General features: G+C 44.0%; 1 protein-coding gene across 4 annotated transcripts in view; it reads right to left on the bottom strand.

Annotated features, from left to right (window-relative positions):
* The window catches only part of PIWIL1 (piwi like RNA-mediated gene silencing 1), a 31,040-nt gene extending 14,389 nt beyond the window's left edge, over positions 1–16,651 (bottom strand). Inside the window, exons 1-9 of one of the 4 annotated variants that reach the window (XM_049697912.1) lie at positions 16,580–16,651; positions 13,867–14,471; positions 13,408–13,519; positions 6,817–6,942; positions 6,109–6,323; positions 5,605–5,726; positions 4,460–4,540; positions 3,611–3,808; positions 3,059–3,170 (exon numbers count right to left, since the gene is read on the bottom strand). In XM_049697912.1, the coding sequence (XP_049553869.1) occupies positions 3,059–3,170; positions 3,611–3,808; positions 4,460–4,540; positions 5,605–5,726; positions 6,109–6,323; positions 6,817–6,942; positions 13,408–13,519; positions 13,867–13,944 (1,044 nt within the window). In that variant the 5' untranslated portion in view covers positions 13,945–14,471; positions 16,580–16,651. Of the gene's footprint in view, positions 1–3,058; positions 3,171–3,610; positions 3,809–4,459; positions 4,541–5,604; positions 5,727–6,108; positions 6,324–6,816; positions 6,943–7,037; positions 7,154–13,407; positions 13,520–13,866; positions 15,036–16,579 lie in introns of those variants that run through there. The other 3 variants (XM_004276638.3, XM_049697913.1, XM_049697914.1) reach the window with 3 other exon arrangements.
* Between the last annotated feature and the right edge of the window lie 8,357 nt (positions 16,652–25,008).

The raw sequence follows: 25,008 nt of genomic DNA, 5'->3' as shown, positions 1-25,008 counted from the left end.
TCTCTTGTATCCTCCCCTACCATCTTTTACTAACCTGGTTAATTTAGTTCTAACTTTTTATCTTTAAAACAACCACATCTCCACTAAGCATACAGGACAGTAATACCCATCATGGCCATTTCATGAGTCCCGGTCTCTCGAGAGACTACGGTACCTGACCGTTCCTTATTCCTATCGTACAGTCAAGGTCCTGGCCATCTATCATCATGAATTAAGAGACCATGAATTCTGGCTTGTCACTGACTTTGTCCTACATTCAACTCTTTACCAACCACCCACAGAAACGCTTTCATTTCAGACAAGAAAATTCCAAGTAGAACATGCATATCTGACCTCTGCTCCACTTATCTATACTACTTATTTATCGCACTACTTTATTACGGGTCTATTAACAGTCACCCTGCTTACACGTCATTCACTTGGGTACATACACAGATAGAAACGTGGTAGTAACTTCAAAGCGTTCCTATTCTCTGCTTCACCAAAGGGCTTTCAATGCAGTTCTTAATTACAGAGCTGTGGGATTTCCCGCCAGTTCTTTTAACATTTTCCCCTACGTATGAAAAACTAGCACTTTCATTTGTTCAATACTACTGTTAAACCTTTTCTTTTTAAAAGTGATGGACCATGGTCTTCCCTTCCAAAGGCCCTTCTCTCCCACTGAGTGCTTCCTAGACATTATCTTCAATACACAAGAACTAAGCCATCACTACTCAAACTCCATTTCTGCTAGGAAGTTCTAAGAATACCTTGATTCTTTCAAATATTTCAAGCCCACCCCTTTGGATTAATTGGATCTACTAGACACCTTTACCCCTGGTTGTGACAGACATCTTCCCTGAGGAAGTTAACCTAAGCTGAGATGTCACCCTAAGAGTCAAGCGTGCAGAGCCAGCGCTGGCAGGCAGAGGGAGCCCCGTGGCTGGATAAGGCGGCTGGGCAAGTGACAAGATGAGGACACATAGCGGCTACATCATTCAGGGTTTCACCGGATAAGGAAAAATGTGCTTCCTAACAAGACACAGGAGCAACAGGAAGCCACTTAATTACTTTGGGTAGAAAGTGTAACATCAGATTTGTATGAGTTTTGAAATGGATCAGAAGTATAAGAAATGAAAACTACGAGACCAGCTGAGTGAGAGAGAGAAATGGGGCCTAGACAGGAGGTGGCAGTCACTTAGAAAAGGAGGAAAACGAAGGTACTTCAGATAAGCAAGGTAGGGTGATAGGGTCTGACAATTAGTTATACAAGGTAAGTTATACAAAGCATGGTGATCTGAGGTTTTGAATTATCCATCATTCACCTGTTCATGCAAATACCTGAGTGCCTACTTAGGCACTGGGGCGTATATGAAGTCCCTGACTTGGTGGAAGTGGTGTTCCCTGCTCTGATGAAGAGCGCCGCACAGGGCCAGGTTAGGGGGATATCACATGTTCAGTGCTGGTCACAGGTAAGGCATCTCTGAGACATCCAAGTATTCGGAACAAGTAGGTTGAGGCATGCCTAGGGCTAGAGATAGAAGCCTGAGAATTGTTAACACGTCATATGTGAAGTCTTCACATAGACTGGAGATCACCTGGAGAGTATAAATGTACAGTAACTGGGGAGCTGACGCAGAACCTTTAAGTATGCCAGCATTTAGAAGGTCCCTTAAGGGAGAATAAGCAGGCATGTGAGATTCAATACTGGTCAGAGGAGGGGAGAATCTTCCCTGACTTCGCTTCAGGTTTAAATCAAACTTTCAACTGTGTCCTCTTTATATCTGCTGTTGGTATATACCAATTATTCCCATCTCTGATCATGATTATTAAAATGAACTACAGAAAAATGCCAAAATTCATTTCTCATAGAAACCTCTGACACCCAGAAGAATCTAGGTCAAACATGGTTGGATTCCTCAAGGAGTTTTCAGAGGCTGAAAACAGCAGTAGGGAAATCAAGCTGAAATGACCCTTGGCCTGTTTTCATTTTGCCCAGAGTAAGACCAGTTCTTAATGGGACTTCTCAGAGAATCCTTTTCCTCCAGAGTGGTATCTGATCTTCTCACTCACAGAAGAGCAGCTGAAGATCAGGCAACAGTAGATATTCAGGAAAAAGACATTTCAAAGGTCACTAGTCGGATGTGTACTTTTGACATAAAATATAAACACATAATAGTTCATTTACTCCACTTTTTAGAAAAAGGAAATAATCTAGAGAAAGTAGGAAAAAATGAAATAAATTTTAGCCCTTCAAAGACAGGTTTTAAGATTTTAATTAATGTGTTTTCTTTAAATACTTTTCCTGCACGTTTAACAGAGCACATCAAATGGGATGAGACCTTCTAAGGATATAGGGGCAGATCTGCTTCTCTCTGAACGCTACAGCAATGTTCCGATGCCTTCCTGGAGAAACATTTTATTCTCTTCTAGTCAGTGGCTGCTCTTTCTTGCTATTTGTCTCTCGTGTCTTTGTCAGTTTAGTGATCACTGTGCCAAACAGCAAGAATCATCTTTATAAAACTGGGGCTGGGGGCCACCCAATAACCTGATCTAGCCCACATGAGACAAGTCTGTCTCACTCTGTCAGCATGTAAAACAAAAGTAAGAGTTAACCCATCTGCAGATTTATCACAACGGATGCTAAGGGTTCAAAGATCTCTAGCCCATGCCGCCAGATGAAGTTTAAAAGAAGTGCTGGCTACAGAGTAAGAGACAGTATATGCTAAACTGTTAACTTGCACTGTTTTCCTACTGGTCCTCCACGTGCTGAAGTTCAAATGTAACCTTGTATTCTACTGCAGAAAAGGAACCAGGACCGGGCACAGCTCATTTGCTAATGAGCTAACTATGCCGTGACCGCCTTAATAACATTTATAGACAGCTTCAAAAGCAACGTGCTCCATATGCACACCTGTTAGAAAATTCTACTGAAGATGCTTCAGATTTCTCCTAAGGTCTCAGCCCTTCCCAGTACGAAGATAAGAGTGCACAGTAGCACCTCACCTTCCTGTAGAGATTTCTCCTAAGGTCTCAGCCCTTCCCAGTACGAAGATAAGAGTGCACAGTAGCACCTTACCTTCCTGTAGTACTCTAAGAAGCTGACTTCAGAGCCGTCGGCTTTCCTGAAGGTGCTCTTTGGATTCTGGTCCCAGTCAATATCGTCTATTCTGTATGTTTTATTGTTATACCTATGGAGTTGAGATTTTATTGGTATTTGATTAAAATATGTAGAAATGTTATTAAAAAGAGGGGCTAGACACTATGTACTCTCTAAAAAATAAAATTTCAAGTCATTTGGTAATATACAATATTATGGAAAGATAAAGGGAAAATAATTTCTTAAAGACTATGCTATACACTAGATGGATGGGGAAGTTAACTAAACTATTAGAAAATAAAGTTAAAACTAAAAAGAATAGAAATCATTGGCTATTTCTCCTTTTAAGATGAGTATATTCCCCCAAAACTTTTGCTCTTGAGAAAAAGGTTATAAATATCCCTCCCCTGTTTTTGTGCTATTCCCACCTCTCAACTTAAACCCTACTTTCTCTCCATCTAACATTATAGGACTAGAAAGCCTCAATATCTTCAGACTTGTAAAATTATTTTGCATTATTAAAAGCCTTACTTGGTGAGAACAATTAAACCTATCAGCTCTTTAGCAACTTGTTCTTGAAATTTATGTTCTTCAGTTTGATGAAACAAGTTGAACATGAAATCTAAAACAGTTTCACTTCGAAGGACTTTATGACTGACATCAGTGCAAAGCATGATGTTATTTTCATACTGAAGAATAGAAGTAGTGAAGCCAGGCCAAATCACCAACCTGTCAAAGACGATGAATGCCATGAAGTGACCTCTATGAATATCCAAACGTGTTTTGTATGTATCAAGTTATGGTTTTCACATTTATTAACTGGGTCAATAGTACAAGTCTTTGAGTACATTTACTTAGCTTCAGGTTTTACAGGGTTCCAGATAAAGACTGATCTTTTTAAGATCTTCAACAATGAATGCTTATAATAATATAATAACTTTATAGGTTCCATTTTAAATTTAATATACTAACTTTATTAAATTTTATTACTTATATTGATCTAAAACTTGAAAAATCTAATTGAAAGCATCTACATTTATTATAATAAACCTAAACCACTTGAGCTGCAATCCTGATACACTGCAGTAACTTTTGAAGCAATCGTCACTAGCTGATGAATTTTGTTACCTGAGAGCAAATACAAACTTTGTGTTGGATAAGTCTTTATGCTTTTCCCCCATGACAAATAAATATCACATGATTTTTTAAAATCCAAAAATTCTGGGATGTCTCCTTCATTATTTAAGCCAGGTTAAATGTCCACTTAATGTGATGGGTACCACTAGCGGCCAGAGTAAATCTGATCATTTCAAAACAGAGCATCACTATCAAAGTTTGTGATTAAACCTAAGGAACAGAAACTTTCCACTTCATACAAACCTATGATTTGGAATATCAATCGGGTCACTTGGGTTATAATAATTCCGTCCAATCTGCTGCAAATTCATCATCTTTAAAAGCCTAGAATTTGAAAGGTCAGAATAGAGAAATGAATATTGGTAAGTGTCTCTGACACTACAATCACAATGGCATGTTGTTTAGGGCAGGAGTTGGCCAACTATGGCTCATAGGGGGCCACATCCAGCCTACCTGCTGTATGGCCTAGGAACTATTTTTTCTTTTTACATTTTTTTAAAGGTCTGGAAAAAAAATCAAAAGATTAACGATGCATGAATTATGTGAAATTCAAATTTCAGTGTCCATCAGTAAAGCTTTATTGGAACACAGCCATGATCATATATGTCCAATGACTGTTTCTGTGATCCAACAGCAGAGTTGAATAGCTGAGACACAGACCACATGGCCTGCAAAACCTAACATGTTTACTATCTGGTCCTTTGCAAAAAAAAGTTTGCCAACCCATCATTTACAGAAAAATAAATCTTCCATTACATTAATTCAAACAAGTATCCACCAAAATGGGTCAGTGACAAGTTATCTCATGACCAACTTAGGTAAATTACAAATCCAAGAATTACGTCTCACTATGCTCACGCCAAGCTCAGCCTCATCCAGATTGCTTCCCACTCAGCAGGGGGACGGCAGGGGCGGGGGGCCTTCACAGAACTTGTGCCCAACAACTTTGGGTTTGGAAAACACAGCACCCACACTGAAAGCCAATCATGGAGCACGCACGATACGTGTCCTACGATGGAAGAAGTACATCGGAACGGACCTAAACCCTGCCCTGCTTTCTGAACTGGCACCCCCTGTGGGACAGAAGGAATATAAAGTTAAAGTGCTGAGAGAACGTGCGCTCTTAACATAAGCTCAGATGGGATCTGAAAGCTCTAATCTCAACACAAACAGGGAAGTGAAAGACATGACGCTCGCTTGAAGCAAATAAATGAGACTTACACCAGTACACCGCACCTAAAAACGATTAAAACTCAGGGTAACCCAATGATCCTAGCCAACCATTGTAAAATCTAGGTACTAAGTATACAGGTACTTATTGTACATGTCTTTCAACTTCTGATTATGTTTAAGATTTCTTAATACAATGTTTAAAAATGCCAACATACCTCCTGAAAATAATATTATAGAACTGCAAACAAGTTGGTGATGTGGGCGGGAGCTCATTTGTCAAGGTGACAGTTATCCTCACATGCTCTCCATTTCGGGTCTGACTAAAAACTTCGGTAACCTGAAGCCAGAGTGGTGGAAAACCAAACTTTTAATTTCGTTAAAATAGGGCCAATCACATAAGCCTGTTGAATAAGGCAACAGTGAAAAGTATGGAAAAGTTTTAGATTAAAAAAAAAAAAGAATGCCTATGAGAAAAGAGTAAGAGAATGGGCGTGAGAAAAGAGCAATCCAGTGCCTTCTTATTACTTGACTGTAATCGTTAAGTCACTCAGGTGGATCTGAGGATGGTATAATAATGCCAAATACACCCATGGGTGTATTACAAGTCCTAAGAGACAGGAGACCACTGGGGTTTCCCTAAAGCTACCCCAGACTGTGGCAGTTTAGCTTTGAGGTAGAACTCCCCATCTCCCTCTCCCCAACCCGACAACTGAAATAACCTTGTGCTGTAGTCTTTTAGGTAAAAATAATATCGTTCCATCAAAAGCATGACACCTTCCAATTAAATCTTCATGTTGAAAAAGAAGAGCTGAGCGGAGTCTTCTGGCTTCCATCAACGGGTTATAGTCAACGTGATACTGATATAAGGCCCATTGGGGACGGGATGTCAATCGAAAATGGTTAGTGCTCAGCCTTACTATAGTACCTGAAGAACCTGTAAAAGTCAGTCACATTCAATTAATGAAATAGCAAGTTTATTCCTCCTTGAAATCTTCACTGCCATGACAAGGCAGACACAGTTCTGTAAGCAAGGGGTTAAAAGCAGCAGACAACACAAAAGTCCTCAGACATCTGACGCTGGAGACTGTTCCACTTAGGTAAATTACTAAAAGCATCCATTTAGAAATAAATCCTCCCTAGACTGAGTAATTTACAACCGAACCAATGAAATCTCTTTACAGCAAAGAGCTTTAAAAGAAAAAAGTGATCTATGTAATAAAACAACATTTCAGTGCAGCTAACGACATCTATAACCTATTTCAAAACCAAAAGGGAGAGAGGAAAATGCAAAAGCCATCCATGCAAAATCCTTGACCAAATGTGCTCCTTCACCCTAGTGATGCATCGTACAAATAAACACCGAAATTAAAGTGCCTCAATTCACTGGCCTGTGCACTTGAAAACTGTCCTCTTAGTAATTAACCTACCTGTTTTTGACTCTTTAACATGATCTAGGTTCTGTCTTGTATTCACACCAAGATCATGAAAGTCTCTACGACGACCTCCTCTGTCTGCTAATGATAACTCGTGAAATCCAGCAGATATCTGGAGTTCTTAAAAAAAAAAAAGGAAAAAAAGAAAAAAAGTATACATCTAAGTAATATGCAGCATGAAATAAAGCATGACGATTCCCAAAGTACTCTACTACCTGAAACCCAAAGGCTCCTGAGGTGCTAGAGTATAACAATCCCATCAGAATGTTTCAGGTAACTGCCAGCCAAAGGAGAGAACAACTTCTCAGCCATAACCTCTTCCGTGAAGCCCTTCTTGTCACTGCCCTAGGCAAACTCAGCTCCTTCACAAGACATGTATACCTCTACAAGATCAAGACAACTGGAGTGATTCAAGAACTTAGGAGCACATGTGTATTGACTGGGTAATTATTTTTCTGTCTCTAGGTCTGATAACCACCTGTGGGCCTTAATATCAGTATTTTTCACAATTTTTATGATGTAATTATAGCTGTAGGAATTGGTAGTTCATATGATTTAAATGTGCAACCTGAATTAGAAAACGTTAAGTCTAAAATGTAATTTCCTCACTAATTTCCCTTACGGACCAGCAGAGCAGATGGGATGGGCCTGTGTATATCCTGTGGTCATGACACACATCTACTGGGATAGGTTAACCATCAGTTCATGCTTACTTGTAAAAGCTGTGGCTAAAATATCCTAAATTATTAAGTCCTTTAATTTGCATGAAATATATTATGAAGTATCTCATATCAATAGTATGATGTGGGCCAAAGAATGAACATGGGCTTTGTAGTCAAGTGTTAAGTTCTAGCTTTTAGTTAATAGGCATGTTATCTTGTGTAGCAGAGACTACTGACTACCCAATAACCAATCTTTCATTCTTATTTTAAAAGTTTATTTGGGGAGTAATACAGCTAAAAGACTAGAATTTCCACCTTCCTTGCAGGTAAGGAGGGCCTAAGAGACTTATGCAGAAATTACCGGATGAAATGTCAGGGAAAGCGCCACAGGGGAGTCAATAGCTGGCTTTTCTGTTGTCCAGGCCCCTAGCTGCCAATCTTGCCTGGAATCTGGATGTGATGGCAGGAGGGAGCTCAAGCAGACATTCTGAACAAAACCTAAGTCTTAATGACGGAGGTCATGGACTTGGGAGGAGAGAACAAAAAGATGAGAGCCCAGTTCTCTTCTGACAACAAATGCCAGAACTAGCCCAGAACTGCCAGCTTCTGGAGGAGAAGTAACATAGCTTAAACAAAACATACGTTATTTTAATGTGAGCTTCAATTTCTTCACCTGAAAAATTGATTATAATAAATTTTACAGGATGTAGTAAGTTTTAAATGAGAACTCCGTTTATAAGGCGCTTTAAAGGTCCTGCTAAATGTGTTGGTTCTTGTGCCTCATGATTTTCAGGGGCTCTATTTTAAGCCTTTTAATATGCAACTGTTTGTATTTGTCTCCCTTAGTGAACTTTTTATCCTGAAGTCTTTCAGCTTAAGGTATCCATGGATTAATTACACTAGCAAAGGTCAGGTATTGAGTTTCTCTTAAAAAAGTATCAGTTCTGGATGTGAAAACCTGATTGCAAGTTTCTGAATATAAACAATGATGAAGTTTGCTCCCCTCTCTACATATAGCACCGCTATTATTAACATTTTAGCCAAAACTTGATTAACTGTCAATCTAGAAAGATGACACATTTCAAAATGGATACAACTGGAAACCTTGCTAATTCCCCTTCCAGGCAGCTGCCAGAGCGCTTTACTAAAAACACGGATCCCATCGATCACGCTGCTGTTCCATTCAAGAGTCCTGCAATGGAGCCCTGTCCCCCTTCACAGAGAGAAAAGTCGAGGTCTCAAACAAGGGCTCATTAACGGGCTCTAAAACATAGTAGATACTTGAACATTTACTGTGAGAAGCACTTCTCAGATATGATACTTACAAGACCAGTGAAAGGCGGTAAAGTCAGGCCTTGTATTTGTGACCCTGAGTATCACTTGACCTTCACAGTGGTCCTCAGCTATAAAGATGCAATATATACCTTTTCATAGGTAGGGAACTAAGTTTCACAGAATTAAATTTAAATTCATAAGAACTGTTAAAAAAGTATTAGTGGGGCTTCCCTGGTGGCGCAGTGGTTGAGAGTCCGCCTGCCGATGCAGGGGACATGGGTTCGTGCCCCGGTTCGGGAGGATCCCACATGCCGCGGAGCGGCTGGGCCCGTGAGCCATGGCCTCTGGGCCTGCGCGTCCGGAGCCTGTGCTCCGCGACGGGAGAGGCCACAGCAGTGAGAGGCCCGCGTACCGCAAAAAAAAAAAAAAAAAAGTATTAGTGAAGATCAATACAAAGAATGTTTAGATTTAAGTGTTTCCAGAAATTTTATTTGCATTTTAATGCTACAATAATAAGGATATGTTTTTTAAAAAACAGCTTCAGCGCATCCTTTTGCCCAGAGTTTTAATTCAATGAAATTTTGCTCTGTTGAACACTGCTGAACATGTCAAATATTCTAAGTTTCAAAAGAACTGTGAAGAACAAAGCAAGAGGCATCACACTTCCTGATTTCAAGCTATACTATAAAGGTGCAGTAATCAAAACAGTATGATACCGGCACAAAAACAGACACATAGACCAATGGAACAGAATCAAGAGCCCAGAAATAAACCCAGGAATACATGGTCAACTCATATCTGACAAAGGAACCAATAATATTCAATGGAAAAAAAGACAGTCTCTTTGAATTATGGTTTTCTCAGGGTATATGCCCAGGAGTGGGATTGCTGGGTCATATGGTAGTTCTATTTGTAGTTTTTTAAGGAACCTCCATACTTTTCTCCATAGTGTCTATATCAATTTACATTCCCACCAACAGTGCAAGAGGGTTCCCTTTTCTCCACACCCTCTCCAGCATTTACTGTTTGTAGATTTTTTGATGATGACCATTCTGACTGGTGTGAGGGAGGGTGACGCAAGAGGGAGGGGATATGGGGATATGGGGATATATGTATATGTATAGCTGATTCACTTTGTTGCAGAGCAGAAACTAACACAACACTGTAAAGCAATTATACTTCAATAAAGATGTTAAAAGAAAAAGACAGTCTCTTCAATAAATGGTGCTGGGATAATTGGATATTCACATGTAAAAGAATGAAACTGGACCCCTATCTTACACCACTTACAAAAATTAACTTGAAATACATTAAAGACTTAAATGTAAGACCTGAAACCATTAAACTCCTAGAACAAAACAAACAAAACGAAAAGCTCCTTGACAGGGCATCTTGGTAATGATTTTTTTTTTTTTTTAAAGACATGACACCTAAAGCACAAGCAACAGAATAGTTGATAAACAGGTGGGACTATAAAAAACTTCTGGACAGCAAAAGAAACCAGGTGAAAATACAACCTGCAGAATGGGAAAAATATCTGCAAACTTTACATATGATAAGGGGTTAATATCCAAAATGTATGAAGAACTCATACAACTCAATAGCAAAAAACCAAATAAGCCAATTTAAAAAACAGGCAAAAGACCTGAACAGACATTTCTCCAAAGACGACATATGAAAGACTAACAGGCACATGAAAAGATGCTCAACAGCACTAGTCATTAGGGAAATGCAAATTAAACCCACAATGCGCTGTCACCTCACGCCTGTCGGAATGGCCACCATCAAAAGGACAACATAACAAAGGCTGGCGTGGATGAGGAGAAAAGAGAATCCCTGTGCACTGCTGGTGGCATTTTAAATTGGTGCAGCCACTATGGAAAACAGTACGGAGGCTCCTTAAAAAATTAAAAATAGGACCACCATATGATCCAGCAATCCCACTTCTGGAAATATATCCAAAGGAAATGAGAATACTCACTCAAAAAGATATCTGCACCCCCATGTTGGTAGCAGCATTACTGACAATAGCCAGGACATGGAAACAACTTCAGTTGTCCATTGACGGATGAATGGATAAAAGAGTTTGTGGTGCATATATATAATGGATTATTATTCAGGAAATAATAAAAACAGGAAACCCGACCACTTGTGACAACATGGATGGGCCCTGAGGGCATTATCCTAAGTGAAACCAGTCAGACAGAGAAAGACAAATTACTGTATGATCTTGCTTATATGTGGAATCTAAAAACAAACAAACAAAAAACAACCCCAAACCAAACTCATAGAAACAGAGATCAGACTTGTTACCAGAGGCAGAGGAAAGGGAAGGGAGAGTTGGAGGAAAGTGTCTGAAAGTACAAAATTGCAGTTATCAGATAAATAAGTACTAGAGATATAATACACAACATGATGACTATAGCTAACACTGCTGTAATGACATACAGGAAACTTATTATGGGAGTGAATCCAAAGAGTTCTCATACAAGGAGAACATTTTTTCCTCTTTTCTTTTGATGGTATCTTTATCAGAAGGTGGGTGTTAGGTGAACCTAATGTGGTAATCATTTCACAATACATGTAAATCAGACCATCATGCTGTATGCCTTAAACTTAGACAGTGATGTGTGTCAATTATTTCCTCAATAAAACTGGGTAAAAATAATAAAAGCAAGTGACCTAGAGGTGAGTTTTGGAGTCACTGGTTTCAGCACTTGACTCCCACTCTGGATTTATTCTTGTCATTTCTGGCCTCTGAAGATTTTCCAACTCTCTAGCCACATCAGATGAATTTTAAAAAGTTATTTTAAAATTTAGCACATTAAAGGTATTTAGTTGGAGGATATCTAGCCTGCTATAATGCTGGATACAGAATTCTCACTTGGCTTGTATATTTAAAACGCATGCAAGTTTCTATTATTAGAAACATTTGTAATTTACTGTGATATATTTATTCTAATAGAACAGATTGTACCCCCCTGTTCACTTTTTGGATTCAATGGGTAATTTAAAAAAGAAAGAACTGAGGCATCTAGACAAAGTGACTGGATAAAACCCTATAAATTTAAGGAGATTAATTCCCATAAAAGAATTGTCATCAGGCACTTTGAAGTCTGAAACATCCTGTAGTACCACAAAAGCAACAGACGTAATTAGATACATAAAGCAACAAATAAAAGGCCCCTTGTCTTCTAATAGATTCTTCAAATGAAGCACTATTAACCACTGATGTATTCTTCCCCAAAATTTTCTATACAGAAAATATATACACACACATAACACGTATTTACTAAAAACACAAAGCTGTTTTACAAGCTGCTTTCATTTCAGTCAAGTTTTTACATTCTTGAAAATGGCTAAATGGTACTCTATTGTTAAAGCACAGTGGGTTTTACCCTTATTGGGTAGGGGTTTCCAGGGTCTGGGTGCACTACCCTGAATGTACTGCTAATAGAAGCGTACTGCTGCTACACATTACAAAACGCCATCCAAACGTTAGCACAATCCCACGGGGAGCACAAATTCCAGTTTCACAGTTGCCAACATTGGCAAAAAGTAAAATGGAGAATAAACAGATGTTTATTCTTTTTAAAAAAATGTTTCAGTTTAATTTAAACTTAATGATAAGGCTTAACATTTTACTGGCCTTTGTATCTTTCACTGCTTTGCCCTTTCCTTTGTCCACTTGGCCAGCAGCTTGTTAATATCACAGATTCATAAGACTGCTCTGTGTATCAGAGAAATGAGCTCTTCCATCATTTCAGTTAAGTTCCCAGGTTGTCTTCTGACACTGACGTTATTTGTCATAGCTTGATTCACACCACTTCAAGTTCATTTTAGAGTCATTCATGTTTTCTTCTAATTTTATGGATTTCATTGGTTATGACTAAATATTCAGAGTACACGGAAATGTAGTGCAACGCATAAAGCAAGGAACCAGGTTTGTTTTCTAGTTTTCCCTTTGCGTCAACACTATTTTATTGCCCATTTCCCACGCCCATCCCAGGGTTTAAAAGCCAATGTGACTATATTAATTCTCCCTATGTCTACATGGGTCTGCTTTTCCTATACCAAAACCAAACTTAGTAACTGTAGCAGAATCTTACACCAAGCATCCAATTAATTAGTTTTCACAACAATGCAGTGAAAAAGCACAAGTTTTGGAATCAGAACCGGTGTTCTGACTCTACTGGCTGTCACAACTTTGACCTCAGTTTTTGCAACTGAGAAACAGGATGAACAGAACCAACACATGTGAAAATATGTTTTCTAAGTCAAAGTTACAAATGTAAAAGTTGGTACAGCTTTGATGAAGTCACTAAAGATGCCAAGAGAATGTTCTAAAATGATTAATGCATAATAAGCAAATTGTAATCAGTTTAGAATTTGCTTTGGAACAGCCAGTGTGGGGCTCTGGTAGGCTGGAGTTCATTTCCAAGGAGGAAAGCAATCCTGTGGCCCTGCACTCAGGGGCAGGCTGCACGGTTTGCGGGAGATGCGGCTACACTTTCAAGGACTGCTGGGGGTCCTTTCTCCTTATACAGAGCTTTGGTCGCCATGCACATCTAACGCTGCCAGTGCGCACCCGCGCGCGCACACACACACGCATGCACGCACGCACGCAGCCCCTTCACTCTCCCTTCACCTTGTGGCTTGGCTGTCGCTCCTACTGTTCCTCTCTGTCGTCCGCGGCCAACTAACTCCCCCTCGTCTGGTGGCGGCTGCAGTCTAGGCTGAATATAACCAGGCTGCTGACTCTGCAGTTATATGCAAATGAAGAACAGCATTCTTTTCACGTCAAAAGGTTACAGGTATCAGAGGCAATAACTACTCAAACAAGTCCAGGGCATTTAACCAAAACCGATCTAAATTAGTAATCAAATATTTTATCCTCAGAAAAAAATTTCTTCAAGAAGGGTCGCCAACTGAAGGCAAGCCCCAGCTTCCAATATCCACAGGACACAGAACGTCAGCTTCCTGGTTCAGCCCTTATCCCTTCACAGGACACGGTTCTTAACCTCCTTTTTGCCAGTGCAAGCTGATGAAGGATTAAGAACACTGTGTCTAAGACGCCCCCGCAGTTAGGACAGGGGAAAGCACTCACTGCAGCGGCGCCCACGCATTGCACCGCCTCCTGACCACGAGCCCTTCCTCTTGCTCTCGCTCTGGCTCTCCCAGTCATTCTTCTTTTTCTTGAGAGGAAATAATCATGAAGACAATACTCAGTGTTCACTGTTATATTTGAGTGTTTCTACAACGTTACCTTTAAACGGATTTGGTTGAGATTCTAAAATAAGCTCCCGGGTAATCCCATACTTTTCTAACCTCTTAACATACAGTCAAAGGCAATATCCCCACCTTCGATAAACTTAAGTGCTCCTGTGCTAGGTGGTGGCACTGAAGTGGAAGACCTACTACACTATTTCATTTTTCAATTGGATTATTTATTATAAAGAGATTTAGGAGGATAAAACTGTTAAGAGACTGAAGGTGCTGGTGACTAGTTCTTTCTTTCACATCTGGATGTGTAACCTACTATGAAAGAGGGCACCAATGGCAAGTTTTATGCCAGGCTCTTTACATAATTCTTATACATACGTTACTGTATCTTCCAGGATCTTCCCACAATTCCATGTGTAGCTTAATCTTTTCTACCACATCATTTATGTCCCATAATTTCATTCTTGGTGAGGGGCATCCACTTCGTCTCTAAAGAAAATCGACTGAGTCATTCGTCTCTAGACTACTCCTTTACTCCGCCTACCACATCTGATCAACAATTCTCTCCATTTCTTCAACACCCAACACCACCATGTGTAATGAGTGAGTACCTAATGTGAGCCAGGATCTGTGTCAGGCATCAAATATGTTGTTAGTACTATGTATAGAGGTTCCCCACCCAGTCACCCCCAACCACAGGGCAGAAAGCAGTATCATCAGGTTATCACCAGGAGAGACCTCAGAGCTAGACTGCCTGAACGCTACTCCTTCATGTAAGTGACCTTGAGCAAATCACATAACCCAAAACTCACGTCTTTATTTGTAAAACAGTTGTAACAACCTATACCACACAGGTCAATTGTGCGGCTCAATGAGAACACACATAAAGGCTCAGCTCACAAAATACCTGGCACACCATGAGAATTCCACCCATGTGAGCCCCGGTGGAAAAGGCAGATAAACTACAAATTCTTAAGTCTAACAAAGGAACTAAGAAGCATGTTCTTACAAAGAGGAAAGCAGAAGCTAAGTTACACACTGAAGAGGCCTGTCTGCGATGAAGCTAACACTGGAGGACTAGGAACCGGAAGGTAGGTGGTTCCATTCTTCGGACAAGAGGGGACAACCCGTGACTAAGTGCTGACAGCTCGGCTTGTCTGCAGAAAGGAAAGACGCCTAGTGTGACTGAAGTGTAATGAGCTTGGATTTGATGTTCAATTCAAGGTGAGACTACTGCAGCTTCCAAACAGGGGCAGATTATGACATTATTTACAGTTGAGATCACTCTGCTTTAAGTCAGGGTATCTTTTTTGTCTGTTTTCTCAGCTTCTGAAAGTTTTTGTTCCACGGCAAGCTTCCTAGAAAGACAAATCTAACGACACTCTCCACTTTGTCTCTTCAAAGACCTCTCTGACTTCCTAGCATGTTCTAAAGGACTAAAAATACATTAGCTCACCGCACTGTAAAAACCAACCCAAGTCAAGCAACTCCCCAAGAAGGTTCCACGATATGACCTGCGGAGGCACCAGCATATTCGATTTTTTCATACCATTATAAAGTATTCTGTATTTGTACTACGTAGACCATGACCGCGGCTATACATACGTAACTTACACGCTGAGCACACTGGCATACATGCCGGTCTCTTACTGGGGGACAGAATCAAAGTCGGAGGCCTCTGCCTTAGACGCTAGCAAACGTGGCTTTCCTCCACTCAGCAGCCATGATAAATTCCACGGTTCACTTTGTCCCCCCCGCACATCCTTTGCTGAAGCGCCTCACCCTCCTCTCTAAAATGGAAGAACCCAGCTTATCCTTTAAGGACCAAGCTGGGTGCACGCGGATGACACCAACCGCACGGCACGGGAGATCAGCCTCCCCCTCCCTCCCTCACACACACTTCAAGAGCTCCTCCACACCTGGCGGCTCATCAGTGCAGCCCCTCGCACCTAAGCCCAGAGCGGGCAACCCAGCAGTGACTGGGTGTGTGTGAAAAACCCAGTAATGAGCTCATCTACCGCCCCAAGAGCGAGTTCTTTCTAACCAGTGCAGCAGTGTTCTCAAAGCGTGATCCCTGACGGGCAACACCTGGAACGGGATGCCAACGCGAACGGGACGGGGGTCCCACGCCCCGCCCTGAGCCAGAAGCCCGTGCTCAGCAGGCTGCAGGGGCTTCTGATGATCGCTGAGCCCGAGGACCCCGGAGGACGCTACCCACGGCATCAAAGCCGGGACGGGCAGGACCACCCCATGCCACCCGCTGCACAGGTGCGGGGCTCAGCTGCGTCCTCCCCACTTCAGCATCCCCCAGGCTGGACCACAAGCTACCCCACCACCTGGAAGTGAGAAACCCAGCTGGTGCTCAAAGGTACCGCACCAGCTACAAAGGACGTCCGGGTCAAGTCGACGTCCTCCCCGGGGGCAAGGACACTAGCGTCCACCCCAAAAGCGCAGCCGCTCGCCGCTGCCCCCCAGCCCGCCCAGCCACCCCGCCCCCACCCAGGCCCAAGGAGGGCAGAGGCCACCGCAGTCCCGGCCGCCGATGCGCTGAGCGACCGCACGGTGGAGGCCACCCCTCCGCAGGGCCGCGGCCTCACCAGGCCCACAGGCTGGAGCAGGAGAGGAACCGCCGTGCCAGTCCGCAGCAACGCCCCCACAGGACCCTCCGCCTCGCCAACGCCCCAGCCGCACTAACAGTTGTCGCCGCGCTGCCAACGGTTATCTCACGCCGGATCCCTCCGCGCCGGGACTTGAGACTTGGCGCCCCGACACGGGACCAAACGGACCCCGGTGCCTCTCGGCACCACGGAGCCGCGCCGCCCGCTCTCACCTCGCCGTCCGCTGTGGGCGATTGCGGGGCGCGGGAGCCGACGGAAACGGGCGGGGTCCTCTTTTTCTGGGCGGATGGACACTGACTTCAAGGGGTAAACTGCCCCGCACGTGACGCCCAGCTAACGGCGAGGCGGGTGGCGGCCCGCGCTGCGCGCTGATTGGCTGCTGCGCGGATGGCGGTTTCAGTGGGGCACAGGCAGAGGCAGGGCCAGATGAGCCCCGCCCAGGCTCCGCCCCTGCCTCGCCAGACCCCGCCCACTCCTTGCCCGAGCCTCCCGTTGTACCTGGAGCATCTGTGACAAGGTGTGGACGAGGATTGAGGTGTGCTCGGCTCGTTCCTGCTCGTGGAGCAGGTCTATGCACTCAGCACGCCCTCGGTAAACCGTGAAATTGTGACCAAGTGTGTGTTTTGAGGCCTACTGTTTAAAAAAAAAAAAAAAAGGACTGAATTTTGGGCTGACCCCTTAAAAGATAAGGTACTTCATTTACCAAATAAGAAAATGAGATTTGAATTTTGCCCCCAAAGAAGTAAAACTGCATTCTAGAGCCAGAATGCCAGCGGGTGTGTACCTACGCATTTAACTTTCCACATCAACACATTTGGGTGCTGAGGGCATGGTGTTCCTGTGGATGACAGTGGTTCTCAAACTTGCCCTGCATCAGGGTCACCTGGAGGGCTGGTTAAACCACAGATCGCGCCGCTGCCTCCGCTAGAGACTCTGAGTCAGCAGGTTCCATAGGTGGGACCCACTAACTTGCATCTCTGACAAACTGCAGAAAATGCTGATGCAGGTGGTCCAGCGTCTGCGCTGATAGCAGAGGCACTGAGCAAGCTAGATGCCCTTAACAGGAGTTCATTTCCTCACTGGGCAAAAATCAGCACAGTTAAAGCTGCTGTAAATATTGTAAAATAGAACGGAATTATTTGTCAGGCTGGGAAGTGGGACGGTTGGTGACCAGGTGACTAGTGAAGTCCAGTAATAATTCAATAACTCCTTTATAATGGGGGGTAGGGGTAGTGCGTCTAGGGACTGGCTTTAATGGGGCGTTTATACAGCAAAAACATTGTTTCTTATTCATTAAGAGGGTATACTTCGGCGGAGGCGGGGGTTGGAGAGGGCTGCAGTCTCATCCGTGAGCTGAAAGGAACAGGCTGGATTTCAGTGTTTCCCACAGTAGCTTGATTATTAAAAAATCCACTGGGGGAACTTCTGAAAACACACACATTTCCAGGTAACCCTGATTCTGTAGGTTTGGGCTGGCAGCAAGGAATTTTCTTTCAACAAGTAACACCAAGTGATTCTTATGCTCAGAGAAGTTTGAGAAATGTGGGGCAAGCTCTGTGATCCTGACATCTCCGATGCTTAAAGAATGGGGAGGGGGAAGGGGAAGCTGGGACAAAGTGAGAGAGAGGCATGGACATATATACACTACCAAACGCAAAATAGATAGCTAGTGGGAAGCAGCCGCATAGCACAGGGAGATCAGCTCGGTGCTTTATGACCACCTAGAGGGGTGGGATAGGGAGGGTGGGAGGGAGACGCAAGAGGGAGGTGATATGGGGATATAGGTATATGTATAACTGATTCACTTTTTTATAAAGCAGAAACGAACACACCATTGTAAAGCAATTATACTCCAATAAAGATGTAAAAAAAAAAAGAATTCATGAGAAAAGGCAAGACACTTGAAGCGAGGAGTAGTTTGGAGGGAGAAATGGCCTCACAAAGGTTTTCACCTTTTTTTTTTTTTTTTTTTTTTTTTTAAGGGCTCAATTTGGAATACAATATGAACTTTAACTTTCCCAGGGAGGACGTAAAAATCTTAGTAGAAAGATGTTCTGTGAAGTTTTGCCAGCAGATGGCGCAGTAGAACAAGAAATATATCTTTACAGCCTCAACTCAAAGTAGGGGAGAAAAATATCGCAAATGGACATTAGAGGGTAGAAGTGACACTTTTCCCTCTGTTTATTTTCTCTATATGCCTGATACTTCTTGGAACTGCTGAAGATACAGTGCTTGTCTGAAATACCACTGAGCGTCTTGGTGTGTGCAATGTATGAAACTTTTCTAAAGAAGTGAGACAGCAGATGGAGGCAAAGCCCATCATTCTTCTGATGCTGCAAACATCACATCTCACAAAGCTCACCTAAAACTTAAAAAGAAAAGCTCAGAGAGAGAAGGGTTGGGAAATTTTGTTTCTTTTAGGTTTCTATGTTGACAGCACGACCAGGACCCCAGTGGCATCAGTTTGGGGAACAGCGATGTATGTGTCTGCTTCTGGAAACTGGAAACGGAACGGATGTAGGTTCTCCTCCCAGGAGCTGGGTCAAGGGGGCGAATCAACACCGAAAGTGAGCAGAGTACAAAAAATGTTCTGAGTGCTTGGAGGGAGGGTGGGTTGGAAGATGCTTCGTGGAAACGATGCTGTTAAAGTCTTGAATGGGGTTTGCAGGGAGCCATGGGGAAAGTACGGACAGAGTGTGGTTAGGGAATTGCAGTTGGTCCAGCAGGAGTGATGGGACATGTGATGGTGATGTGACAGGTGATGCCACTGAAGGGACAGACCAGGTTCTAGAAGGTGAGTAACAAAAACGGAACATCCTGACTGCTGGGTGCACCCTGCTAGCTGCTGTGAATAAAATACACTCTGTCTTCTTGTTGATGATGCTAAGGCCAGACCATCTGGAATACACATCAGAGGTGGGCCGGTCGCCGAATAGGAGGAGAAGCAGCAGCTGTAGCAAACGAGAGCCTAAACAGCAGTACCTGAAAAGGTCAGTGACTTCTGGGTCCCAGGCCATCCTTACCAAGAGGAATGAGGTACCAGATTTGCTGGGTCTAATGAGATTTCATTGTGGTTGTTTGTTTTGTTCCGTTGAGGGGAAATTCACATAACATAACATTAACCATTTCACAGTGAAGAATTCGTTGGCATTTAGTACATTTGCAGTGCTGGGCAACCACACCTCTATCTAGTTCCAGAGCATTCTCATCACCCCAAAATAAAACCCCGTTCCTATTACATCGTCACTCCCCATCCCGCGCCCCGCACCTTTCCAGCCCCTGGCCAGCATGAATCTACTTACCGTCTCTATGGGTTCATCCAGTCAGTTCATTCCATAGAAATGGAATCACACGTGGTCCTTTCGTGTCTGGTTTCTTTCACTCAGCATCATGTTTTCAAGGTTCATCCATGTAGTAGAACGTGTCGGCGCTTCATTCCTTTTTATGGCTGAATAATATTACATGGTACAGATAGACCACCTTTTGTTTATCCATTCATCCTCCAAAGGATGGGTCTAATGTTTTTACAGAGAAGCAGGAACCTTTGTGGATTCCTGTTCAGCCCACGGCCATTAAGTTCATGACAGCTCCTCTGAAGAGCTTTCCAGTAGAAGGAAACACGATGAGAGAAACAGACAGAAAAATCCCAAGTTAGTTTAGGTACAAATTGGTAAATATGGTCTTGGTTGATGGTGGCAGGTACGTCAGAAACTGCTGGCTGGAAAAGAAAGTTGGTCAGTCATTGTGAGTCCCAAGCGCCACGTGCAGGAGTTTTGTCGACCGTATTCTGTAACCCATCAGCTTCTGAAATTTTTAAAGCCGAAAACCACATAATCAGAGCACTTTTTGACCTAGTTCCTTTCATTCCAAGATGGCAAAACCTCTTTAAAATCATAATCCAGACTTTTTAGGTAAAGTGATAGATGAAGCCTTTGAAAAAGAAAAAAAACTCAGAGCAAGTTACCGTGAATTCTTCAACCGTAATTTTCTAAAGCAATTGTCCCCTCGCTTCATATTTATCTTGGTTCTGATCTGGTTCTGTTTAATTACAGAACTGTCCAGCTTCTCACCTCCTTAGGTACCTGACCTACCCAGAGGAGCAGAATGGAAAGGTGGGTGTGTGCCCCAAGGTACACACACACACGTGCACACACACACATGTACACACAGCGCACACAAGCACATACGCACAAGCACAAGCATGCACACACGTGCGCGCGCGCACACACACACACACACACACACACTGAATACCTGGGGATATTTATTGTAAGGGAGGGCGATGGGTGAGGCCAGAGTTTATCTGTTTTCTAAATTCAAATTTTTAATGAATATCACAGTCTGGCCACAGGTGGGATGCTTTGGGGTCGGGAAAAGAGAGCACTGACCTGGGTCTACAAAACTGGCCCGATTCTGTTGTAAGGAGTGGCCCTGGGCACCACTTAAGCTCTCTGAGTTTCCTCCACTCTAGAAAAGGGGGCGTTGGCCTGGACCAGCACTTCTCACAGTGCCGTCTGTGGACTAGCAGCTCCACCTGTGAGTTTGTACAAAATGCAGATTTTCAGGCGCGCCCTGCACAGACCTGCTGAACGGGATCCTTGGGACGGTGCCCGGGGCTCTGCATTCACAAGCCTTCCTCGTGATTCTGTTGCCACTTACGGCTGAGAGGTGCTGGCGTGGGAACAGTGCCCTCGGTGGTCTCATCTTTGCTTCCAGGCTCCCCCAAGTGGTTAAAAATTTTCTAACTGCCCAGCTTTAAACCCCAGCAAGTTTCTCGGTCAGAGTCAGTACCAGTAGCCCCCAGCCCACAAGACGTCCCCCACTCACCTCTGCAAACAACCTCACCCAGCCACACTGGCCTTTGGGGCCAGACATGCCAAGCTCAGTCTTGCTTGGGGCTCTAACCTGGTTCTTCCTTCTGTTAGGGGCACCTGCCTCCAGGAGGGACTGGCTTCCTCTCTCATCCAGGTCTTTGTTCACATGCCCCATCCTCAGAGGGCCCTTCCCTGAATACCCATCCACAGGGCCCCCCTCCCCACATAGTCACTCTCCAGTCCATTCCTTCATCTGCTACCACAGGGCCTTTGCACTTCCCATTTCTCTGTTTGGAAGCTCTCTCCCCTAGATTGTCACTGCTTTCCATACAAATGTCCCCTGCTCCCAGGGCCCTTCCCTGAGTGTCCCTCTACCCACCTCCCATCACCCTAACCCTCACGCTGCCTATCAGGTCCTAGGACTCTGTAACAAATTACCACGGACTCGGTGGCTTAAAAACAGAGAAATTTATTGTCTCCCAGTTCTGGAGGCCATAAGTCTGAAATCAAGGTGTCGGTTGTCAGGGCCATGCTCTCTGAAGGCTCTAGGGCGGAATCCGTCTTTGCCTCTTCCAGCATCTGGTGGCCCCACATGCTCCCTGGCTTCTGGCTGCCTTGCTCCAGGCTCTGCTCTCTGCCTTCATTTGGCTCCCTGACTGTGTCCCTGTGTCCTCTCCTCTTGTTAGAAGGACACCAGTCGCTGTATTTAGAGCTCACCCTAAATCCAGGATGATTTCATCTCGAGATGCTTAACAAATTAATTAAAGACACTACTTCCCAATAAGGTCACATTCTGAGGTTCCTGATGGCCACGGATTTTTAGGGCACACTATCCTACCCGCTACATCCTGCTCTATTGGTTGTCAAGGTCATTTGTTACCTGACATTACCGGCTTATTTATTATTGTCTAGCCTGATAGAACAAAATCTCCATGAGATCAGGGAATGGGCTGCCTCCACACGGATATTCCCAGTTTCCACAGCGGTGCTTAGCACCCAACAAGCTTTGTAAGAATCTCCGTTAACGAAATAATGAATGAATGAATAAATGAATGAATGAGTTCAATCCACAGTCCCGCCCTTTACTCCAACAGTAGCCAGACCCTGGTGCAATCACTCCTCCCACTGTTGCCCCCGTGCCCTCAGCATCTCCGCTCTGTGGTCCTTCTTCCAACAGTAGGGATTTCAGCTCGGCATCGTCACTGACCATCGTGTTCCCCTTCCTCCTGGCTAATTCCACCTGCCTCCCCACTCTGGGCTGTCACGAACCTTCACAGTCTCCACAAGCCCCCCCCACAGTCCTTACCCCACTGGCCTTTCTACTGCTCCAAGGAAGGTGAGGTCACGGCCATGAGAGCTGAGTGTCAGACTTCCCTCAGCCTCATCCAGCTGAACCCTTTCGTCTGTGCTCTGGGTCCCCCTTCCTGCTGCCTCCACGATTTCTCTCTATCACAAGTCCTCACTTTTATCCTCAGCTCTCCTCTCTACTGGGGCTTTCTCCTTGGCGTGAGTCTTCCTCATCTTAAAAGCAAAGCAAAACAGGGCTTCCCTGGTGGCGCAGTGGTTGAGAGTCCGCCTGCTGATGCAGGGGACACGGGTTCGTGCCCCGGTCCGGGAAGATCCCACATGCTGTGGAGCGGCTGGGCCCGTGAGCCATGGCCGCTGAGCCTGCGCGTCCGGAGCCTGTGCTCCGCAACGGGAGAGGCCACAACAGTGAGAGGCCCGCGTACCGCAAAAAAAAAAAAAAAAACCAAAAGAAAAGAAACCCTTATCGCTGCTGCTTTCTCTTTCCCCTTTTCCTAGTCCGACTCCTTGAAAGAACTGTTCTTTCTGGCCCATCGCCTCCCGTCCACTTCTTACCCTCCCACAGTATGATTTAGCTTCTCTAAGAGACCTTGTTTCCGAATCCAGTGGACACCTGTCAGACCAACCTGTCTTCTCGGTACCTTTTGAGAGGGATGCTGGCTCCGTCTATCCTGACAACATCCCACCTTGCCTCCTCTGATCTGGGTTCTCTTCCTCCACTCTGGCTGGTCTTTCTTTTTTTTTTTTTTTAATAAATTTATTTATTTTTTATTTTATTTTTGGCTACGTTGGGTCTTCGTGGCTGCGCGCGGGCTTTCTCTAGTTATGGCGAGCGGGGGCTACTCTTCGTTGCGGTGCGCGGGCTTCTCATTGCGGTGGCTTCTCTTGTTGCGGAGCACGGGCTTTAGGCGCGTGGGCTTCAGTAGTTGTGGCACGCGGGCTCGGTAGTTGTGGCTCGCAGGCTCTAGAGCACAGGCTCAGTACTTGTGGCGCACGGGCTTAGTTGTTCCACGGCTTGTGCGATCTTCCCGGACCAGGGCTCGAACCTGTGTCTCCTGTGTTGGCAGGCAGATTCTTAAGCACTACGCCACCAGGGAAGCCCTGGCTGGTCTTTCTTTGTATGATTCATGCGAGTTTCTTCTTCTGCCCGTCTCCTAAATATCAATGAGGACCAAGGTTCTCAATATATGGCCCCCAGGTCAGCAGTATCAGCCTCACCTGGAACCTGTTAGAAACGCAAGTTCTTGGATCTCACCCTACATCTGTTGAATCAGGAACGCTGGGTGGGGGGCCAGAAATTTATGTTTAACCAGGCTTCCAGTTGATTCCAATTCACCACATAGTTTGAGAACCACTGGACTGACCAGTGGGCTAAGGGGTTAAGCTTACCACCTTTCTCAGTCTTTTGGGGTGTCTCACTCTTTTGGGGTACCATGACATCAAATGATCTCTTCAGCTTCATGAAGTCTGTGTCAAGCCTGTGTTCAGCCCCTGAGCTTTGTATTAGTATATTCTAGTAGCAGTTACTCTGTCTGAACTAATCCTGTCTTCAGTTGCTTTGGCAGTGGTCTTGTAAGCAGGATTTGCAGGACAGCTGTAGGAGGTAAGGAAAGAGCTTCTACTTATAACTAATTTTTTTTAATAAAAAGAGAAATTAAACTTTAATAATGTTTAAGATGTAGATGACACTGGTGCCCTCTGGGGTGCCTGTATCTCTACGTGAGGCACCATATGCAGGGGGTGACAGACATCCCATCTCCCGCCTGTTGTCAGACTATTTTGATGGGCTGCAGCTTGTGTGTGGCCCGGCGGGCAGCGGCTCGGGTTACATTTTCCAACTCTCTCTGAAGCAACCCTCACGAATTGCAAAAGCAGCTTGAAAAGATTACTGCAAAGAAACCATGGGTGGTAAAAAAAAAAAAACCAATGAAAAATGCAAACATGAAGGATCATGAGAGATTACTATAAGCAACTCTATGCCAATAAAATGGACAACCTGGAAGAAATGGACACATTCTTAGAGAAGCCCAACCTTCTGAGACTGAACCAGCAAGAAATAGAAAATATAAAGAGACCAATCACAAGCACTGAACTTGAGACTGTGATTTAAAATCTTCCAAAAAACAAAAGCTCAGCACCAGATGGCTTCACAGGTGAATTCTATCAAACATTTAGAGAAGAGCTAACACCTATCCTTCTCAAACTCTTCCAAAAAATAGCAGAGGGAGGAACACTCCCAAACTCATTCTACGAGGCCACCACCACCCTGATACCAAAACCAGACAAGGA

Source organism: Orcinus orca, chromosome 15 (genome assembly GCF_937001465.1).
Source record: "Orcinus orca chromosome 15, mOrcOrc1.1, whole genome shotgun sequence".
NCBI classification, from domain to species: Eukaryota; Metazoa; Chordata; class Mammalia; order Artiodactyla; family Delphinidae; genus Orcinus; species Orcinus orca.
This window is presented reverse-complemented; position numbering and strand designations above follow the sequence as displayed.